Source organism: Pipistrellus hanaki, assembly GCF_964339955.1.
Source record: "Pipistrellus hanaki genome assembly, chromosome: 10".
Taxonomy (NCBI): Eukaryota; Metazoa; Chordata; class Mammalia; order Chiroptera; family Vespertilionidae; genus Pipistrellus; species Pipistrellus hanaki.
The window spans coordinates 69,190,335-69,203,422 of record NC_140512.1 but is presented as its reverse complement, the minus strand read 5'-3'; the positions used below and the strand labels follow the sequence as shown (position 1 = coordinate 69,203,422).

At 63.6% G+C, this 13,088-nt stretch overlaps 1 protein-coding gene across 10 annotated transcripts in view; it reads right to left on the bottom strand.

Moving 5' to 3' along the window:
* AGAP3 (ArfGAP with GTPase domain, ankyrin repeat and PH domain 3) overlaps window positions 1-13,088 on the bottom strand; it is a 56,233-nt gene that overhangs the window by 8,785 nt on the left and 34,360 nt on the right. For 7 of the 10 annotated variants that reach the window (XM_084897697.1, XM_084897698.1, XM_084897699.1 and 4 more), the window contains 3 exons: window positions 10,483-10,575; window positions 6,203-6,307; window positions 531-699 (listed from right to left, as the gene is read on the bottom strand). In XM_084897697.1, the coding sequence (XP_084753823.1) occupies window positions 531-699; window positions 6,203-6,307; window positions 10,483-10,575 (367 nt within the window). Of the gene's footprint in view, window positions 1-530; window positions 700-6,202; window positions 6,308-10,482; window positions 10,576-10,727; window positions 11,582-13,088 lie in introns of those variants that run through there. The other 3 variants (XM_084897693.1, XM_084897701.1, XM_084897700.1) reach the window with 1 other exon arrangement.

The following is a 13,088-nucleotide window of genomic DNA, read 5'->3' as shown; positions in this document are numbered from 1 at the left end:
CCATCTCTTCTTTCCAGACTGTTGGCCACGTGCAGAGTCTGCTGGGCCTTCAGCTTGTCTCCACTCAGTCCTCTCTGAGCAAAGACCCCACCGCTCACTGCAGACTGAGGGTGACACCTGCCAGGTGGGCCCCGGGCGGCAGCTCTGTCCCCTCCAGCCCCTCCTTCCCCACATGGCAAGCTGGGCTGAGACACTGGCTATGGTGCCCAAAGTCCTGCCCTCACCATCACCTGCCTGAAAGACAGTCCCTGGACCACTGAAGCCACCAGTCAGCATGAGGCTCCTGGCCCCATTCCGACCTGTCTATCACCTGCAGGACGTGCACCGAGGGCCAACTGACTCCACAGGGAAGCTGGCAATGCCTTTGGCTAAGCTGCTCCGGAGCCCAGCGCGGGCGGCAGGCACGTTCAGAGCTCAGACTCCCCGAAGGCAAAGCCCCGAACGCCTCCCCAGGCACCGTCGCAGCTCTCCCCCTCTTCCCGCAAAGGAAGCAGCGCTCTCCACACGCCCCACCCCAGCAGCCGCCTCACCTGGGCCCCCGCCCAGCTGCGTGTTGCTCCGATCCAAGGCCAGCCCGTTGGCCCGGGGGCTGGTGCCGGGGGCTGTGGCTGGCGTGGCTCGGGGCAGGCGCTTCCCTGGCACTTTCACCGTTGTCCGCAGCAGGTCAATCTCCTTGCCATGGATGTTCTGCATGTAATCCTAAGGGCCATGGGGGAAGACAGACGGTTTGTTAGGACATTCTTTGGTGGCTCTCGCTCTCTCGCTCTCTCTCTCTCTCTCTCTCTCTCTCTCTCTCTCTCTCTCTCGCACTGTCCCTCTCAACTCCTAGGTCTGTCTCCACGGAGCTGCCTGGGGTGGCGCAGGGAGGGAAAGCTCAAGTTTAAAGAGCAGGACTGTGAATCCCACAGAATGTCCCCAAGTCTGGACGACACCTACATCTACACGCTGACCACGTGCTGCTTGGGGTCCCAGCCAGGAGGGGGCAGAGTGAGGGGAGAGAAGGTCTGGAGCCAGGAGCCCGGAGCTGAGGCTCAGGCCTCCTTCGGGGAAGACGGCTAAGGAGGCCAAGTCTGGACCAGGATGGGATCAGGGAGAGGGCCCATGGGTCAAGAGGAACTGACAGACTCCTCGGGATGCAGACAGTTGGTTCCCGGGCTCTGGCGGGCTGGTCACCAAGCACTCGGGTCTGCTTTCGGAAGCTCCCTCCCCACTGGAGGCACGGAGGGCCTTTACAGCCTGGAACAGTCCCGTTCTTAGAACAGCACCTGATAGTGAGTAGAGGGAAGCCTTTGCTACTTTTTGCTGTTCTCAGGAACTCATAACAACACCATCATCATCACATCCTCTTCCCGTTCGGGGCCCCGTAGTCACTGTGCTGTACTGTGTATCTATGTACACACCTTACCTCATATAATCTCCGCACCACCCACTCTACAGATGAAGAAACTGAGGCTTACAAAGGTTACTCTGCGCACAAGCAAAAGGCAGTGAAGCCAGACTCAAGTCCAGGCTTTTCCAATCCCCAAGGCTGTGCCTGAAAGTGACCTCCTTCCAGTCGCTGTCCAGAGGGACCCAGAGTGGGAGTGCTTGGTGCTGACCCCACCATCACTGCCATTGCCACCTTGGCCAGGACGCTGCCCGGGGGAGTGGCCATGGGGGCTGCAGAGCACAGTGCTGCCCTGGGTCTCAGCGGCCCAGCTTTTCCCACCGCCCTGGTTTCTCCTCCAGACTGCACTCCCGTCTCCCCCGACGCCCCTCCCCGGGGGGTCCCTGAGAGCAGAAGCCAGGTGCACAGAATCCCACTGATTAGACTTGGAATCAGCTCCTCTTCCCTCAGGAGCACCTCCGGGACGGTTTGCATCCAGAGAGCATCCCTGAGCCGCACAGCGCCATCTCAGACGCAGCCTTCACCGCCCCGCCCGCCCGGTGCCACTCTGGGGCATCAGACTCCTGGTGCCCGGGCCCTCTCTCCTAGCTTCTCACTTTTAGCTCCGGGAAGAGCGGCAGGGCCCTCTGCTTAAAGAAGCACAAGCGCTGCCTCTGGGAAGCAGGGCTGCCGCGTTCTGGGAATAACCGAGGACATCGGTGGAAAGGGGTCACCCGGCCCCACGTAGCCAAGAGAATGTGGAAGTCACCAGTCAGGAGGAGGAGCGAGCACAAGGACAGGGCACCCCACGCCAGCCTCCCCGCACATCTGTCATCAGGCTGGAGGGCACCACAGGATGGGACCCGGGGGAGGACCATGGGAGGCCTGGCCGGGCCGGTGGTCACCTCTCCCTCTCCAAGCGGCTCTGAGAACCCTCAGAGCGGAGGGCCCTGCGGAAGGACCGGGGGCGTGGCCAGCCGGGGAGGAGCAGCTTCCGTGGTGTGTGGCCAAGGAGGAGCCCGCTCCTGCAGCAGGGGCTGTGCCCCTGCCCTCTGCCACACTTCGTCCAAGTGCCTGGTCTCCAGCACGTGCTGCTCCGAGGCCGTCTGTTCATCCCTCACAACCACGGAACGATGTCACTGGGACATCGGTGAGCAGTCTCCGCCCCGGGAACAGTCCGACACCCTGGCCCCTGACTCTGCTGAGTGCTGCCGGGCTTCTGTCCCGGGCACTGAGCCTCACCACGGCGGCTGGGAAGGAGGCAAACCCAGGCGCCCCTCTGCCCACTCTCCGTCCCTTCTCCAGCGAACTCAGCTCAGCCCACCCCACCCCACCCCCAGGCACCATGGCCCACTGGTCCTGCTTCAGCCAGCACCCAACGTGTGACTTCTCTGTCTTGGCCCTCCTTACTCCAAGTCCCAGCATCCCACTGACTTGGCTTCTGCATATACCGATCCTGAGTCCCTACATATACTCATTCTGGGTCCCTGCACACAACCACGTCTTGGATAGGCTGCTCAGATAACTGTCAGCAGCTGGCTAGGCCGAAGCACAGCTGCAGTCCTCTCCTTGGGGAGGGGCTTGGGCCGCTCTAGTTCACAAGCAGGCCACAGCAGCTCAACAGCGTTCAGGCCCCATGGCAGCCCTGGGGTGCCGGGCTGGGACATGACAGGAGAAGCTGACCCTGCGCCAACCAGAGCTGCACAGAGGGACTCTGTTGGAGGCCAAGGACCGGACCCTGACAGCAGGGGAAGGGCCAGCCTGGTTGGCATCTCTGACCTGGCAGACGAGGCTCTCTGTGCCCTGTGCCCTGTGCCAGGCTAGCTCCCAGGGCCGCACCACTGGGAGAGGGAGAGTGGGCAGAGTGGCAGGAGCGGCAGCGGGACGGCCAGGGCAGAGCGGAGGTTTCCCTCCGTCAGCAGAACGGGGAGCGCTTGGTGGCGGCGGCGGCTGCTCGGGAGAGCGGTCACCACGGCTGCCTTTATTACCCGCCATCAAACAGCAATTTCTTCCCCAGCCTCCTCACTAATTACCCAGCCAGCGTTCTCATCTCGTTTTATTACTGGAATTAACAACGAGTTCAGAGCGTGGAAAGCTATTAAGATGTGTGATTAAGCCACATTCAATTAGTTTCTACAAACAATTTAATTGATGTTGCAGATAGAATTAACAGAAGGTGATTGTGTGAATGGCTCCGCTGGATGCAAAATGGGGGAGGCTGTGCGGCTCTCTTGGGCCAGGCGAGGATCGGGCGCGAGGTCCGAGGCTTGCCCACCAGCCCTTCCTCTGCACGCCCAAACGGCCCACCCCGCCCCACCGGCCTCCTCGGGCAGGTGAGCATCCAGCACCGCTGCCTGGGTGTCAGGTAAGAGCCGGTCTGAGGGCCGCCAGCGAGGCCGTGGGCGCTGTGAGCAGGGCTGGAGTTCCCGGTACTGCCTCTGCCCGGCTCTAGCGGGGCAGCTCACAGGGAGGCAGGTGCCTGCGCACTCTGGCAATAGGAAGCTTGCTCGGGTTGGAGGAGATGGGGAGATGGAGGCAGGTAACCAGCAACACGAATCCAGATGAGAACGCTGGCTGGGTAATTAGTGAGGCCAAGAGGAGGAGGTGCAGCCCAAGAACAACAGCTTCTGCGAGCAGCACTCAGGCCCCGTTCCCGGAACCGCACATGGGCCACTGGCTAGTCCTTCCCACGGCCTTCCCCCATTACCACAGTCTGGACCCGATTCATGTCTTCTGAATGAGACAAGACCTACAGGGCATGATGCCACCATTTGCATGTGCCAGTCCCTCCTGGCACCCAGTGTGGGTGAGGACATGCACTTTGACCCCAGAGCCGAAGCCCAGGCTCTCAAAGGAGCTGCCATTCAATGCAGTCCTGCGGCTGGGAGAGCAGGAGCGGCCCTGGCCGGGGCCTGGTGTGCTGGCCGGCAGAGCCGCCTGCCTCTGAGGCTCACGTTGCAAGAAAGCAAGAACAGGCTTGAGAGCTGCTGCGACCGTCCCAGGCCCTGAACACGCTGACCTGCACAGCTCGGCGAGCATGGTGCTGGGAAGGGCTCCAGGGCTCAGACGCCCAGCCTGGCCAACCTCCTGCATGACAAAGTCCGGGCAACACATAGCCGATGCTTACTTTCCGGGGCTTTCTCAGCTGCCCTAAGGGGGTGCAAGACCTCTGGGGAGTGCTTAGTCACAGTCACGTGTCTACGTCTTAGCCCCTGGCTGGTGACTTTGATGATCCAATGAAGCCCACCGAGCCTTGGCATAAAAGCAGCACCCCCTTGGGCCTTCACCCTCCTTCCTAACCCAAACCCAAGCCCAAGCCCAAGCCAACACAGCACCACTGCCAATCCTCTCCTCTGTGCTAACGCCCGCCAACACCCCCCTCCCGCTGGGCTTCTTCCTCCACAAGCCGAGGCCGGGGGACCAGCCAGGGGACAGAACACAGCACCGGCTAAGGCAGCACCAAGCAGAGGAACAGGTAGGAGCAAAGCAAAGGGGAGAGGGTAACCCCCTCCCGCCCCGGCACACCGGGGGGGTAACGATGCTTCAGAAAACCAGTGCCCAGCTCAGCAGGCAGCACAGGGCCTCTCAGAGAACAGGCACTTCCTGCCTCGGGCAGAGGAAGCTAAGAGGCGCCGCTGTGGGCTCAGCCCAGGCCTGGGCACAGGCATGGCAGCCCAGGCGCCTCTTAGAGGCTCTGCCCCCGACACTGCCCCTTGGCTTCCTGAGACGCCTGTGCCCCGGTCAGTGCCTTTCCTAGTGATCCTGCGGCCTCTCGTGGGGTCGCCGGCTCAGCCGCGGGACCAGGTCTGAGTGTGAGGAGGAGGCCAGAGTGGGAGAGGCAGCGCCGGGAGCCCAAGGTCACCAAGTGTGGCCCCTCCTCCAGTCGCCAGGTGTCCCGGCACCGGCTCCCCACCTGTGGAATCGGGGGACCAGGAGCGAACAGTACAGCTGGTGCTGTCCCCTGGGACACAAGGAGATCAAACAGGAGCCACCCGCACTCGCGCCGTCCTGGAAGGGGCTGCTCGCTGGTGCTCCCCAAGCTGGCCTCCTCCACGTTCTCAGCAGGGCTGTCTGGGTGGCGCTCGCAGGACCCAGTTATCACCGGCACCCCGAGCTGGGCCTCCCGGCGCCTTGTGCAGAAGCAGAGGCAGGCAAGGGGCCCTCTGAGGCAGGCCCCGGGCCGCTGGGCCGGGGGTGGGGCTGGCCCCCGTGCTGTGCTTGAGGGGCTTCACAGGAGAACTCATTAGCCCCACAGTGGGGAGGTGACAGAGATGGATTCCGGTGACAGCTGTGTGCTGGAGCCACGCAGGGAGGGGAGGGGGATGAAGGAAGGGTGCGGAGCCACAATCTACAATCACTGCAAACCCCGGCCACAGGCCACACCCCCCCAGACCCCTCTGCCCACAAACAACACCCCCAGTCTCCTCTCCCAGGACCTGTCCACATCCCACCACCTTCTCCGCAGCCCTGGCTTCACTGCCCTCCAGCTCCAGCATCCAGGCCAGGGCGCCCCCACTGGTGTGGCTCCCCGAAGACACCGGCTGGTAGCTGGGCACCCCCAACCTTAGCAATCCTGTGCAAGTGGGCAAATCAGCTCTTCAAACAACCAGAATGTCAGATGTAAAACCTGGCCGCCCACACCAGCCTCGCCCGGCTGACTCCCAGAGGCCTTTCTCCAGCAGGCTCTCTCCCAGAGCTCCAGGCTAGCGCTGGGCTGGGCCTGGGGCTGGGGTCTGTGCAGTTCCCAAGCCACCGCAGTGAAGTCCTCCAACTCAAGCAAGAACCCACTGGAACTCGCTAAGTCTCAGAGTCAGTCCTGCCCGCGCCCGGACTCACGTGCAGGCTGGGGTGGTAGGTGAGCAGCCCGTTGTCACAGAGCGTCACGTACTTCTTCTTCCACTCCTTGTTCAGGGACTTGCCGCTCCGCTTCAGCAGGATGCCCTGGGGACAGAGGCTGGTCAGACTCCGCCCCAGGGGGTGTCCTCTCCAAGGGCACAGACCTCAGGTAGGCCTTGGCCTTCCGCCCCGGTGGCGGCCCCGGATTAGAACAGAAAACCCCCTAACCATCCCCAGAATGCCCAACTCCCCCAGGGTAGGCAGCAAGGACCCCTGCCATGGAGCCCAGCAACCCCATTTCCCGTATAAGCAGGGAAGACACTCTGAGCATGGAGGTCACGTGAGCATGAGGTCGGACGAGATCTCATGAGCGCAAGGACTGTGTGTTTTGTCCGTTGATACGCTCAGCACTGGGACAATGCCCGGCACCTAGCATACACCCAGCAAACACCTGGTGGAGGGGTTAGGGAGAAACCAGACAAGATCGGCTGAGAGTGGGAATGAGACCGTACTGGGGGCAGCCTTTGCTGCCTTCCTGTAAGGACAAGCCCTGAAAACACCCTGGCCCGCCTCGGGCTCTCTCTGCGGAACAGACTGGGTGAAGGCAGGAGCTGGTGGGGAGAGGCGAGCATGGCTGAGGATGTTCCCAGGTGGCAGGTTCCCGGGACCAGCATGGCCCCCGGGGCCACCCCCTCCCACACTCTGGGGAGCTGAGAGAAGGACAGAACCACAGGGGACGCCACACTGAGCCACAAACCCGACCGCAATGACTGGGAGGTCAGGGACGCACCCCGAGCCCATCTCAATGGAGCCAAAGGGGGGAGGGGCAGAGAGGCAGACCCGGTAATGGCTTCTCCTTTGGGAATGGAGGGCCCCCCTGAGAGAGAAAAGGAGGGACTAAGAGTCCAGGTGTGATGATTTCACTTACTAGTGCGTGTGGAATCTAACAAGAAAATAAACCAACAGAAAACCATAGATACAGACAAGTTAACGGTCCCCAGATGAGAGGGGGATGGGGAGGGAAAAGTGAAGGGATATATAAAAATAGCCCCGGGGATGGAAAGTGCAGCACAGGGACTACAGGCCACAATCTATATAATAAACACCTAAGCGATCTTTACAGGGGAACGACCAGAACAACCAGTCGCTATGTTGCACACTGGCCACCAGGGGGCAGACGCTCGGTGCAGGAGCTGCCCTGTGGGGGTCAGTGTGCTCTCACAGGGAGAGCACCACTCAGCCAGAAGCCGGGCTCAGGGCTGGCGAGCACAGCAGCAGTGGTGGGAGCCTCTCCTGCCTCTACAGCAGCGAGCCCAGCCGAGCCCAGCCCAGCCAAGCCGAGCCGAGCCGAGCCGAACCGAGCCGAGGTCTGGAGCAGTGAGCAGTAAGGAGCGAGAGATCCCTGGGGGACACACACACACACACACACCCCGCACGAATTTTGTGCACTGGGCCTCTAATATTGTATTAACTCTGCACAGTAGATACTAGATCCAGTAGATACTAGAAATATCATCTTTGTCAAGTATAATGTCTTCATAAGGTATATGTTATATACCTGGAAATTATGTAATATTGAATTTCAACTGTAATTGAAATTTTTTTTACAAAAGAGAGACTCAGGTGTGAGAAAGCAGGGGGCCCCTCCAGCATGGGCTGTGGCCCTGAGGCCGAGGTGGGGAACCAGGCTCCAGGCCACCTCCCCTCCGAATTCTGGGGAAGCGATACCAGGTTCAGGCAAGGGGATGAGCAAACAGGTGATTCGGATTTCCCGCTCCAGTCTCCCACTTCTCAACAGGTACTTCACATCCTTGCTGCCCCTCCTTCCTCTCCTCCAGCGGGAGGAGGAGGACACATCCTGGTCCCAGTCAGCCTGACAGACAGCATGGCACAAGGTGCGTGGGGAGACACGGAATCACCGGACCTTCACACAGGGGACTGCAGGGTCTGGCCTGGAAGGAGCCTGGTGGCTGCTCCTGGGGGGGCATCCGCCCCTCGCAGCAGGAAGGGTGCCTGGCCCCCCTCCCCAGGCTTATCAGGCACCTCATCTCACCCCCACCCAGCCTCTCTCTGGGGCAGCGGTCGCGAGCCTTTCAGACCTCACAGGCCACCAGTGGCCACCGCGGCCCTAGGGGCCAGCCCAGGCTCCCGTCTAGGAAAGGGAGCCGGGCTCTCCTCCCTCTTCGCCACCACCTGGCCCTTCACAGCAAACAAGTTATGTCACTGCGTTGGCCAGTTGCCCCTACAGACGGAGCGGGACTCACGATGGCAGCTCCCTCCTCGGAGGCGGCGGCCAGGAGCCAGCGGGAGGCAGGTGCCTGGCCTCCGGAGAGGAGAGGGCGCGGGAAAGAGGTCGCTCTCAGGCTGAAGCCTGGAGGGGCGTGGAGGGAGCGCCAGCCCCCGAGAAGCCAGTGTAGCCACCGAGGTGCCGCCCGCCCCTCTGCCTCTGCCTGGCACCTGCGGGCCGCTGGGCCGCGAGGAGGGAGAGGCGCCCCGGGGTGCGCTCCGCTCCGCCCGGGCTGGCGGCGGCGGAGCAGGAAGCAATCTGGGCGGAATGGGAGCGGTGCTGAGGCAAAGGCCCCCAGAGGACCCGTTCCGCCCGTTCCGCCGCCGCCTCCCTCCCAGCTCCGCCAGCCGGCTTAATTGCGGAGTCCGGATTGATTGGGAATGCAAATGGCAACTGAAATGCAATCTCCACTCCCAGCAGGAGCAGGGGGAGGGAGGGAGGGGCGGGCGTCGGGAGGGTGGCCCTGGGCGGGGGGTGGGAGCGGAAGGAATGGCCGGCTGGAAGAGGCCTCCACCGGACCGCAGGCACCCCCAATGCCCTGTGTGGTCCCTCAGTCTGAGGTACTGCTGCCTCCGGCAGGCAGGGCCCGGGACTGTGCTGGGCTCCTTCCCCGGTGTCCGGCCTGCTGGGGGCCCTGAGGCTTAGGGCCTGTCACCGAGCTGACCGCCTGGCCAGCCGGAGGCTCAGGTGCTGGCCTCAGGGCGCCCACCCACCCCACAGCTCCTGCTTCCCTGGCCACTCTACCCCAGACAGGAAGGACGGGGCTGCCACCCTCTCCCAGCGAGGGCAGGACAGGTCCTCACCGTGTGGCGGGGTTTATGTGGACACACCCCACAGGGAGGAGTCCTCGGGGGTCACAGTCACGTCGCCCACAAGAGCCCACCAAGGAGGCGCTCGGTTTGCAGAGCCCCAGCTGCAGGCGTCAATGCGTTTGTGGGGCTTCACAGGAGCCTGCCGGCTGCCACTGCTCTCAGCCTCCGCACCTGGCCTCCCGCAGGGAGACCCAACCGGCGCTCAGCAACATCCCGGGGAGGGCTGACAGAAGCAGGACGCGCAGTGTCCCCGCCCTGCCCTCTGGGACCCTGACCCACACCCGGGGCTCTCCGCTCTAAAGGGACCTTCACACAAACTCTGTCACACTGCCCAGGACCCCAGGAGCGCCAGCCTGGAGGGCCAGACCGGACTTCGGCGGCCTGGCCACGCTGAGCTCTGGTGCAAACCTGCCAACACGGCCCCTGCAGACGCATCTCTAACCACCAGCTCCCAGGAAGGTCTCTGCCTCGCCCAGCTCCTGTGGGCACAGCCCCATCCTGGTGGGCACCTTGGCGCACAGGCTCCTGCCCAGGCCCAGAGGGACGCCTCCCGGCTCTACCCTCGTCAGCCAGAAGTTCTGGAGCCCCGTCCAGTGCACCCCATCTCTGCACAAGACACCCCATCACTCAAGTTCCTCCCAGCACAGGGACCCACTCAGGACTGGGAGCCCGCCAGGCAGTGACTCAGAGAGGAGCTGGGGAGAAACACCTCCACTGAGTTCATCTTTACAAACGGTAAGACTTTGCCGTGGGACCTGGAGGACCTACAGCTCTCACCACGCCCTCAGCGCACACTCAGGGCACTCCTGTGCATTCGCTTCCTTCTCCCGGACCACAGCGCCCAGACCAAGCTCTCTGGCAGACAGCAGGGCGCCCTCTCCACATGGCCCAACTCCTGAACCACCAGCAGGAGAGCAACTGAAGGCGGCTCTCTGCTGCCCCCTGGTGGTGGGAAGGTGCAGGCACAGCCCAGAGGGCAGGCTGCTCCAGCCACAGGCTCCGCAGGAACAGACCGCAGTCCGGCTCTGGCTACCCTTCCCACCAGAGGTTAGTCCTTCTTAGCAGAACCTCAGGCCTGACAGGAGGGGTGCCGCCTCTTACACCACCTGCCATCACAGAGGCCCCAGCGTTTCCTGGGCCCTGCCTCAGCCTCAGGGGCAGGGACAGGGGTGCTGGCTGACCTGTTTGATGGGGATGGCCCGGCCGCTCCCGATGCTGTCCACCTTGCACTCGGCGGCCTTCTTCTCCCGCTCCAGGTCGGCGCCCTTCCGGGACTGAAAGAGAAGAGAGGAGGCGCGTTACAGGGGCCCAGGGCCGGCGGGAGAGCTGCCCACCTGGATCCCCAGCCCGCCCGCCTCCCTCGGCCCGGACAGGCCCTGGCGGGGCGGGGCCGGGGCGGCGGGGCGGGGAAGGAACAGAGACCACGAGTATTCCAACGGGTTTATTCTTACACAGGGCACCATACAGAGCAGCACAGGTCACTGAGCCGGGACCGCCCCTCACAAAAGAGCAAGGACACGAGATACCACGGGCGTGAGAGGCGCGCAGCCCAGGGGCCGGGGCGCAAGAGAAGGGGAGGGTGCGGAGAGGCCGCCGGTGGGGCCGGGAGCACGGGGCACGACAACGGGGAGAGCGAAGTCCGGAAGTGAGCGGCGGCCGTCTGCGGCACAGACACCACACGGCTCCGCCGAGCTCGGCGTGGCCCAAGGGGCACAGTGGATGGAGAGAGAGAGGAGAGAGGCCGCAAGAGGCCCTGTGCCCCTGCCAGGCTCTGGGGCAGAGCCGCCCCGATGCGGATCCTAGGAAACGGGAGGCCAAGAGGGGAAAGGCAAGCGCGCGGCGGTGCTGGCGTCCAGAGCAGAGCAGGAACGCAGGAGTCCATGCAGGAGGGAGCGGGGGGCGGGGAAGCTCCCCGGGAGCGGCCGGCCGTGGCGGGGCACCCCGCCCTCCGGGCCGCGTTGCCGGCAGGCGTGGGGCCCGCTCCCTTCTTGTCCATGCAGCGAGCCTGGCGCAGCGTCGGCCGGCCTGGTCCCCGGCAGCCCCGCCGCGGGCTCCAGCTTCCTAGCCTTCCCTGGGGGTGGGGTTAGTTACAAAGGCTCCTGTGGGTCTCTGGAGTGGGGAGCACGGCGGCCGCTTCTCATCTGAGAGCAGTCCCAGGCCGGCCCGCTCCGGCCCGCACAGGGAGAGTCCAGAGGTGCCGTGTCACCACCTGGTCTTCTAATTTGGAAGGAGTTGGAAAGGCCTTTTTGTTGATGAAAAGTTGGAAACAGTGGCACATATCTGCAAATATCGAAAGAATAAAGATTTTGGCAAGTTATACTCAAGCCCCGCGTAAGTTGGTCAGCACTGGTGAGGGCAGAGACCCAGGCGCCTGGGGAGAGATGGCAGCGGGATGAAAAGGAAGAGGCGGAGGAGGCGGAGGAGGAGGAGGAGGAGGAGGAGGAGGCGGCGGCAGGGCAGCCGGCGGGGAATGCTGAGGCCCAGGTCCTTCCTGCTCACCAGGCTGCCAGGAGCCAGGAGCACAGGCAGGGGGCAAGTACAGAAGCGCGGGGAGCACAGCAGGAGCAGGGAGAGCTGGCCCAGGCCACCGCCCGCAGCCCCAGCAGTGCCTGCCCCGGGCCTCCACTGGTGCCAGCCTCTGCCCCTTGGGCCCCAGGAGAAGGAAGGTGGATGGGATCCTGCCACTGGAGGGCAGGAGGGAGGGGGAATGGGTGCAGCCTGCCCCAGCTAGACTGGCGAGCCGAGAGGTCCCCAACCACCAGAGGGTCCCGGAGCCAGAGGGGCACACCCCATGGCAGGAACCAGGGCAAGAGTGTCCTCAAAAGGAGTGCGTGAAGTCTGGGGGAGACTGGACACATCCACAGCCATGTCCGGGGGAGGGTCCCTGGGGCACCAGCTCCAGAGCAGGCGTGTCTCTGCCAGGGAGATGCTAAGGAGAGGGGTGGCCCCAACAGCAAGGATGAGAGGGGGGTCCCGAGCTGAACCCTTGGAGATGGGGACATGTCTTGAGGCAGCCTCGGGGACAATGGCACAGTGAGGTCACCATGGAAACAATGCAGGGAGAAATAAGGTTGCCACCATGAAGATGGAGAGAATGGAAGGCCCTGCGGGCGGAGGGCAGGCGGAGGCAGCAGTGGCGGCAGGCAGCAGAGGGCACGGGGCAGGAAGCACGAAGGGCCGTGGCAAGGAGCTGGGAGCATGGCAGGGACAGAGAAGGAGGGTATGCCCGGGTGTGCAGGACTAGCAGCAAAGGAAGGTGAAGGTTAAGAATGGTGCTGAGGCAGGTGGCAGAGGCAGGCTGTGCAGAGGGCACGGACGGCGGTCGCATGGGCACCCACGGGCTCTACAGCAGCAGCGGCAGCAGCAGCAGCAACAGGCGGCACAAGCAGGCAGCCCAAGGCCCTGTGAGCCTCAATGGGCCTGAACAGAAATAAGAAGCTTCGGGTCCAGGCAGGGTCAAGGCTGGGAGGTGCAAGGCATGGCGGCAGCCGGCAGCAGCAAGAGGGCGGGTCAGCATGGACAGCAAGGGAGTGCGTGGCAGGCACAGGGGTCAGAGGCAGGCAGGCCGGGAAGAGGTGTGCTGAGTGGGGCAGGGGCAAGAATGAATGGGCAAGGCCTGGGAGCACTGGCTCTGCCGGACTGGTTCCGAGAGCCTGGCTGGGGCCCGGCCTGGCGGGCAGACACAGGCCGGGCGGAGAGCCCAGCCCGATGCTCAGAAAGAGGCGCATGGCGTGACGCGGAAGGACAGGGCGATCTCCTGAGAATCCACACGGCAGCTCACCCACCT